This window comes from Manihot esculenta, chromosome 5 (assembly GCF_001659605.2).
Source record: "Manihot esculenta cultivar AM560-2 chromosome 5, M.esculenta_v8, whole genome shotgun sequence".
NCBI lineage: Eukaryota > Viridiplantae > Streptophyta > Magnoliopsida > Malpighiales > Euphorbiaceae > Manihot > Manihot esculenta.
In genome coordinates, this window is record NC_035165.2 from 28,266,954 (window position 1) to 28,276,011 (window position 9,058).

Below are 9,058 nucleotides of genomic sequence, written 5' to 3' on the forward strand. Positions count from 1 at the left end.
ACTCTTAAAAAATCCAAAATAGAAATATTTGCTTAAAAATAACTTTTTTTAGTATTTAAAATATCAACAAATTTTATTTCATCTTATTACAAAGAGCTCCTATGGTTAAAAGGGACTAGGCAATTTGCTGTTTAAAATTGAAGGATATTAAATCGCTTTCATTCAATCAATCAATTTTTAATATAAACAATAGAGTTCAATTAAATATTAAGTGATTTTTGGTTGATTATGTTCATGAAACTTTTTAAATACTCAAAATGATGCGCTTTGAGGAATATAAATATATATTTATTACTGAAATATATATATATATTTAATATTAAATCCTTTTAAAGAAGAGATAATCACCGAATAAAAATCATCATTTTAACTTTTTTTAAATTATATTTTATTTCACCAATTACACTCCACACTTTTATATTTATACTAAAAATTTCCTGTGTTTGATAACACTAATTGGTTTCGCCATGATTCAAATTCTCTTTAATGGGCCAGCCCCATTATGTGGCCCAGGTCCAAAAGCCTGTTCACAGAAAATAATAATAATAATAAATTCATTCGCATTTCAGAGAAATAGTAGCAATTCCTAACTTTTTTTTTCCAGGAAACTAGTGTTCTTCTTAGGCATAAGAATGACAAAAGAAGCAGCTCAATCAAAGGGATAGGTGTGTAAGGTAATGATAAACTCTACAAATCTCAGACAACAACCCCAACACTGTTTCTTCAGAAAGATAGATATTGTTGAAGCAAGACAACCCCAAGAAAAGGCAGAGCTTATATCACAAGTACTGCAAACACAAGCATACATGGAGCGTTTGATTTCTCAGACAACATAACACATGATTTAATCTGCAGACAGCTACTGAATTTCAAAGCTTGTTGCTTGCTTAATTGGGTGGTTTGAAGAATTTCAATTTCAGTCCACTGTTCACCATACTCCACACTCCTCCAATGGAGAAGGCCAAGCTAAAGGCAACACCCAACCACCCCAGAATCCAATTGAAATACCAATTGAAGCTGTACTTACTAGGCCTTTTAATGAGAACCCACATGAAGCAAGGGTATGCGAATGTGACTGGAAGGGTAAGTCCCCCTAGTAGACCAGCTAGACTGGATAGGAAAGGAAGTGCAACTCCTATGAAGAAAGAGATGAATCCGTAGAAAACTCGAAATCCGGACCGAACCCAAATTGAGCATGGCCGGTTGGTACGGCTGGTGTAACCAGCTTCAAAACTGTCAAAAACAGGCATTGAATATATCTGGAAACTGCTTAAGCAGTTGAACACCACTAAGAGAAAAGTCAATGCAAGAAGTCCTCGAGGAATGTCGTGGCTGTGGAAACCATATAAAGCATTAAGAATTCCTCCTGAAGGCATCTGAAACAAGAGAAGAAACATAGTTAACAACTGAGAGGAGAAACATAATGTTGAATCCCACGTTAATTTGAAATAGGGTAATATATCTTTTATAAAAGTTAAGTCTCATGTGTCACGCTCCAATGTAGTCCCGCATGTGAGGGGTGTATCGTTTGAAAAGGGGTAATTTAAAAAGCTGGAGCTAACTTTTGGAAAGAGTTAGGTCTAACCCAAATTTAACACATAACCTCTACGATATAAATGAGCAACAACTAAGACCCAACTGTAAGTCCACAAAAGCAAACTGATCTTTCGGGTTTCTATGCCATGATTGACTTTTTCACATTTCCCTTCCCTACAAGTCGTCAATGTCCTGCTGTTTTGGTGTTTTTAGTTTGTCATGTACTTGTGTATTGCAGAGAATAGAGAAATGATAGGGAACTTACAAGATTTCCATAAGCCCAAAAGCCTCCGATGGCAATAGGAAACAGGCACATGGCAATGAAGAAATAAGCAACTTTTGCTCCTTTCCACATGGGTATATGAGCTGGGTGCTTAAAGGTCGATGGCATTGTTGCCTAAAAAAGCCAAATTAAATGACAAAAATAAGGCCTCAAAATGTCTATAATTTTGCACGTTTTCACAGGCTGAGTAGAAGCTCTGTTTGAAACTTGCAAAGTGCATACCTGAATCTCCAGGACTAGATTATGCCCTCTGAAAGCAAAGGCTACAATTCCAAGTGCATTCAGTACTTGAAACACGGAAGAAGTAAAGGATGGCAAAGCAAGGGGTTCATAGGAGATTGAAGGTGGCCTTTGTTGACTAATAGAAAGTACCCACACCATGGTGGAATATGTTATAGCTGTTATGGCACCAATAAGGGAAAGTCCAGCAATTGAATTAAGGTTTGGGAGCTGAGACAAAACAATGCACAGAGAAGTGAATACCAGGTACCACTCAACCGTCGTTAGGGGATTCGATGTACAGAGAGGCCCACAAACTATTTGGAAGAAGAGTTTCATGGTCTCTCCTCCTATAAGAATCAAAGCTGTTGCAGTTCCAGCTGACAAATAAACAGTCGGAAAGAGAGCAAGCCAAACACCTAATCTTTCCCCTGCAAACAAAATAATACAGAATCGTTCATCGAAACTGAATATCAGGGAATTGTACATCAGCAATTAGATGTTTTCTATTTACAGGCCAGCATAATTAGGAATTAGGAATTATACAAACTCGCTAGCATATCATGAAGTATTAACTATGACAATAAACAGAAATTGGCACAACCATTTTCAATTTATTTACATTGCATAGTTATCCACATAGTTACACCAAAGGAATACATTATACTCGAACAGAGGGGACTTGAGTAGCTGATAATAAAATGATTAAGGAGCAAAAAGATACATCCTGTAGTTCTTTCATTGTTATTTCTAAGTGGATTAACTTGATTTTCAATTGTCAAGCAAGTAAATCTATCATAACTTTCAAAAGAAACAGTGAATGCAACTTGTATCCTCACCAAATGCAGCTTGTGCAAGCTCGACATATCTGTTATATCTCTTCCCAGGAACAGCTTCATGTAGCTGAACTAAAATCCATAAGGTATAAAGTTGCCAGAAGTAGGCTATGGTCAAGGACAGAATTCCCCAACTCCTGCAGAAAACACCAAAGGCAACAAGTGAACTCCAATTTATTCTAAACACAGCAGTTATTTTCTCACATCTTGTTTGTAATATTGCATGAAGAGTGAAAGTGATAAGAAATATAACAGCAGCTGCTCTTCATTTCTTTTACATTGTTGTTTTTTTTTTTCCCTCTAGTATTAACTGTCCTCTCATTCTCTAGTACCAGAAAGATACAACGGAGAGTTGCAGTTAAGTTGCAACTAGAATTGACCAAGTGAGGCCGTTTGCTAGCTTAAATCAGGAAGGAAATAATCAACTTCACACCATTTTATCTTTCTGAAGATTACCAAAATATGATATATTCATCACATGAAAAAAATACAGGGCTGAGCACTTCTGAGACATGGAGCTCTAAGTCCACTGAATTAAATCGAAGCCTGATTTCTAAAAATCAGAGATTTGTAAAGTTAACACTACAAAATTTTCAACAAAAAAGCCAGAATTTATAGTCTCTTAGGCATAATCAAATTAGCAACAACCCTTGTTTAATGTAATTAAGAATAGTAGAGGTGGATAACTTGGCGGTATCCAAAGAGACATTCAATGTGGAAGGGATATGTGAAAGGAGGGTACCCGTTTTAACATGGCAATTGAATTATAAAAATCAACGGTCAAAAGTGTTGCAGAAAGCATGATTTCTTGTCAAAATCGAAGATATTTGAAAACAATGACAACAACAAATTCGGTTTTTTTTTTTCTTAAAAAAAAAAGACAGGAAACAACAAGTGGTTATTAAAGGCTGTAACTTTACAAAGTGCTTACGTGTTGCCTTCCAAAAGAAAGAAGATTGTGAATCATGAATTACTATGATCACGATTCATGAATGGATGGAAAAAGCTTACAAGCTAATAAAAAATAATCAATTGGCCCTCTCCTCTGTCTGAATCGAGCCAAAAGTTAAAACAGAATTATTAGGGGCCCCATACCAGAAGTGGCATTTGTATTCTAGAATAATTACACTTGAATAAAAGCGAAAAAAGATGAAGCTACTTTCTTCAAAGCTTCGACTCCTATTCAAACCAAATCTGAGACAAACTTTAGAATAAGATAAGAAATCGCCTTGGAGACCCACATCCCACAAACTTTAGCAAGATTGATTCTCCTAACAATTTGTCAAAAGCATTACCATAGACTGTAATTGCAAGAATTTTAACAGACAAGAAGATCCCACCATCACAAATGTTGAAAGGATATAACAGAAAAGAAGAAACTAGCACATACCGACAACTAAGTGAAAATCAAAACCTAAACACAATGCTAATAGTAATTATACATAAAGTAGTTAGTAAAACTGACGGCGAAAGCAAAAACTTGGAAGATACTAACCATAACCCATATCAATTAGTGCATTTTCATGAACAAAGGACGCAATATACCCAGCTAACCTTAGTCTAATACTAATAAAATAAATAAAGTAAAAATTGCAAATCAAGGGAATTAGCATACCAGCCAAGGAAAGCGAAGGCAACGGGCAAAACCAGGGCCTGAAACCCAACACCAGCATTGAGATTATGAAACGCAGCGTAATGAGCGTTGCCATTGCGAGACTCAGTGATAGGTAGCCAAGCATCTTGTGGATTGAGCTTGGTTAAATGTCCCACCTCCTCCAAATATCCCTTCATGTTTATCAAAACCCTCTTCATCGGCGTTCCTATAGGACTCAAAAACCTCGGGGATATGAACGACGTGGGCGTCCAAGCATTTGACGATTTCGCTTCCTTAGAAGGAGGCCTCGGCGATCGCTGCCCTGACGGCGTTAGGATCTCCGGCGTCGAAGCACGCGGAGTCGCCGGAATGGATATGAGCTCCGTCTCAGGCCTTTCATCCATTTCTTTACCAACTCAAATGCTTGTCTCTGGATTAAGAAGTGAGTGTGAAGAAGAAGAAATGATCAAAGAATAGATTTTCTTTATTTTTTCATTTGTTGGTTTCTGGTTATTGGAGAGAGAAGGAGAGTGAAAGAACTCAGTGACTGAACACTGAAGAGGAATATGAGATTGGTGTAGCAGTGAACATGAAAGTTTGCACACTTATGATCATGACCGTTGATCTTGCATGAATTTACGACCACGATGAATTTATCATGGAACCTAATGGTTATATGTCGACGGAAAAAGGACTGACCCCAAAATCAGACGTATGAAGTTGACTGCCTTTGATTTTGATTGATGGATTTCTCTTTCCACAGTGTTTGTGTGTGTGTCTGTTACTTCAGTGTCGTGCTCTGATGCTTTTGCTATATATATAAATGGAGGAGAGACGGTAGTGGTTGTGTAATGGAGGGTGTACGGAGATTATAGTGTGTGGCAGAGACAAAACTGTGAATGAACCAAAATGAGACTAAGTTTGATTCTTTAAAATTTAAAGTGTTTAGCAAATAAGCTAATTATTAAATCTAATATCAAATAGTTTAAAAATAATTTAATTTATTTATGATTATAATAAATTTTAATTAAATATATATATATATATATAATTTTATTTTATTTTATTTTTTAAAAATTAAATCAAATTCAATTAAATTTTTATTAAATTAAATTTACGATCGAATTTCAAATAATTCATCTTTAGTTACAGCTAATGCAGAGTGTAGGTGGAAAGAGTACATCGATCGTTTGCATCTGGTGTTTGATGCATCATTATTTTCTCGCGGGGCCTCACCTCCTCTAGCCTACAAGACATCAATTTCGGAATACGGTGATCGGCGCGTCCGCATGAAAGCAAAAGCAAGCGAAATTCTTAGAACTAGGAACGCGCGTAGAGAGAAGGATTCTCGCGTGCAGGAACCGTGGGGCCTTCTGAAATGGTCCCACCGTCATCGATTTCTGAGCGGCGGTAACTTTGAAAAAGTGATTGAAATGCTCCAAAACGAAAAGAGTTAAAATGCAGAGATGTAAGAGATTGCGAGGCCTCCCAGACATCACCACGTGCCAATACTGTCGCGTGGGTTTACCAATGCGATATTAAACACGCTTAACGGGCTCGCCGCGAGGATACAAACGTCTCCAACTTTGACCGGCGAGAGTAAATGCATGAATAATTTTATTTTACATTATTTAAAAATAATTAGTAAATTGATTTAAAATTTTGTGAGAAATTTTAAAAATTAGGCGTGCGCGAGCTAATCAATTTTGATTAAATAGTAAAATATGATATGATTATTACTTTTTCGAAAGAAATTAAGCAAATGGACCACAGCACTGGGGTGCTTATCATTTAGAATTTAATTGAAACTAAAATCATTAAAAATCATAACTATAATTGCTTTAAAATCAAACCGACCCTCAACGGTGCATTGGCGGAGAGATGGAGGATTATACCGAGGGATTTTGCAGGATGTAAACATCATGATAAGCAACTTTCTGGAACAGGTCACTGTCTTCTCAGGATTTGGGAAATCTTTGCCTTGCTCGCCAACCTGCTGGTTCATGAACATAGAGGAATGGTAATAAATGGGATATCAGCGGAAAATCACTCAATTCAAATTAAATTAAATTATTATTTTTAGTATTTGAACTCATCTAAATAGAATTTGATATCATTTACGTCTCCATTTAATTCTTAAATGTGAAAATTAAGGAATGAGATTTTCATGTTTTTGCATTTCAATCAAAATTTTAATTTTGAACTTATTGTTTCAATCTTTTTTTATTAGGCATAATTTTAACTAAAATTTGAAATTAATATTTAAAATCAACATTTAAATTTATTTCTTTAAAAAAATATGTTTTTGTGGGAATTAAAACTGTAAACTTTATTAAGGCCCAAGTCAGGAAAAAGCAAAGCACATCCATTTTCGGGAGTATTGTAAACCATACAAGCCCAAAAAGTAGGGCCCATATAGACACGAGATTTAAGTTTTGCGTCGTCCTTGAAATATCTAGGAAAAGTCGTGAATTTATCAAGGAAAAATTAATATAATTCATTTTAATTACATTTCTAATTTAAAATAAGAGTTAAATCCTTAGCATTTAATTTGCGTTGGCAAATTATTATTATTATTATTATTATTATTATTATTATTATAATAAAACTAATAAAATTATTAAAAAAAATAATTGATTTAACTGTTGAATTCAGTTAATAGTTTGTAATTATCTAAATAATTAAACTAAAATATTTAGTAAGCAATTAATAATATCAGGTAACTGATATTAGTCTATCAGCAATATTATAATTTTATCGTGAAAACGAATAGGAATTACTTTAAATGTGCTAATAAGAGAAGTGTTCGAGATTTTTCTAAAATATAGAAATCACTTGTAAGAAAAAATGGTATCTAGAAGAGAAGCAATTTTTTTATTTGATGATTTCGACAGCAGATTTCGAATGTGACTCGGAGAACAAGACATTTATCATTTATGGGTAGAAGCAAGTAAAGTAACGTGAACGAAAAAAAACCAATCTAAATGAACCACGTTATCCAGATCGTGAAGGCAACTGTCACTTTCGAATATGAAGAATTGAAGATCAGCGGAGAACCTTTGATGAAACACAACAATCACCTAAAATAAGGTATAAACTGTTATTATAAGATAGAATCACGTGTCAAAAGTATGATAAGATGATACACAGTCCCAGCAGTAGAAAGGAAGACTTAAATACCATAGCATCCGATTTTTCATCAAAATTCGCCCTCCCCTAAAGAGGACAAGTATTCACATAAATTTACCGTTAGCCGGCACAATCCAGCAGATCTCATTACGCCTGTAATCACAGAATCTCCGATTAATTAATCGGTGGCTTCCCTTATCAATTACCTAACACTAACTGAATTTTCAAAAAATACTATAATTAACCGTCTATTTAATTAACTGAAAATAGATAGGATCTCCGATTACTTAATCGGTGGCTTTCCTTATCAATTACCTAACACTAATTGGATTTTCAAAAAATATTACAATTAACCGTCTGTTTAATTAACTGAAAATAGATAGGATAATATACATTATAGTAAGTGTGCCAATAAGAGAAGTGGTCGAGACTTTTCTAAAGCATAGAAGTCAGTTGTAAGAAAAAGTGGTATCTAGAAGAGAAGTAGGGTTTTTATATGACGATTTCGACGGCAGATTTTAAATGCGGCTCGAAAAACAAGACATTCATCATTTATGGGCAGGAGCATGTAAAGTGATGTGAATGGGAAAAAGCCAATTTAAATGAGCCATGTGACTCAGATTGTGAAGACAATTGTCACATTCGAATCTGAAAAATCAAATATCAGCGTGAGACTTTTGATGTAACACAATAATCGCTCAAAATAAGCTATAAATTATTAACATAAGACAGGGTCACGTATCAAAAGTATGATAAGTTGATATGCGATCCTATCAGTAGAAAGGAAGACTCGAATATCGTAGCACCTGATTCTTCATCAAGACTCGCTCTCTTTTAAAGAGAATAAGTATTCACATAAATTTACCGTTAGCAGGTACAATTCAGCAGATCTCATTACGTCTGTAATCACAGAATCTCCAATTAATTAATCGGTGGTTTCTCTTATCCATTACTTGACACCAGTTAGATTTTTAAAAAATATTATAGTTAACCGTCTGTTTAATTAACGGAAAATAAATATAATAATATACATTATAGTAATCAAGTCTAATTTTAATTATTTTGTTTTAAAGTAAAGATATCCATGGATGGTTTTATCCTATTTCGATAAGTTCATTATACCATAAATAAATTATAGTTATAAATTCTATAATATATGAAAGTTTAAAGTTCAATTATTTTAAAAATTTAATACATTTTAATCTAAATTTTATTAGTTTAAATTTAATTGATTTAATTTTTACATTTTATTGTAATTTTATTCCACCTGCAAATTTTTAAATTTAATAATTTATGTGAAAATGTAATTGATATATCACCTATATTATTATTATTTTTTTATATAAACTAATGGTTAAATAATTAAAAAACCTAACGTCAAACATTTAAATTTTAGTTTAATTGCTCAAATATTTACATTTATGTATAATTTTAATCAATTTTCAAAAATTAAAATAAAAT

At 33.8% G+C, this 9,058-nt stretch overlaps 1 protein-coding gene across 1 annotated transcript; it reads right to left on the minus strand.

Moving 5' to 3' along the window:
- Positions 1-537: 537 nt before the first annotated feature.
- On the minus strand, positions 538-5,274 carry LOC110614591 (lysine histidine transporter-like 8). Its single transcript, XM_021756157.2, has 5 exons — positions 4,490-5,274; positions 2,878-3,011; positions 2,042-2,469; positions 1,802-1,933; positions 538-1,376 (listed from the first exon to the last, which is right to left on the minus strand). The coding sequence occupies exons 1-5, from the start codon at positions 4,870-4,872 to the stop codon at positions 888-890; spliced, it is 1,566 nt and encodes a 521-aa protein (XP_021611849.1). The 5' UTR covers positions 4,873-5,274; the 3' UTR covers positions 538-887.
- Between the last annotated feature and the right edge of the window lie 3,784 nt (positions 5,275-9,058).

Excerpts from the sequence above, each read along its gene's own strand:
- LOC110614591 (XM_021756157.2), bottom strand. The coding sequence starts at position 4,872 with ATGGATGAAAGGCCTGAGACGGAGCTCATATCCATTCCGGCGACTCCG. Across the intron at positions 3,012-4,489 it reads GCCTTCGCTTTCCTTGGCTG|GAGTTGGGGAATTCTGTCCT; the intron begins GTATGCTAATTC and ends TGTTTTCTGCAG. Across the intron at positions 1,934-2,041 it reads ATCTAGTCCTGGAGATTCAG|GCAACAATGCCATCGACCTT; the intron begins GTATGCACTTTG and ends TGGCTTTTTTAG.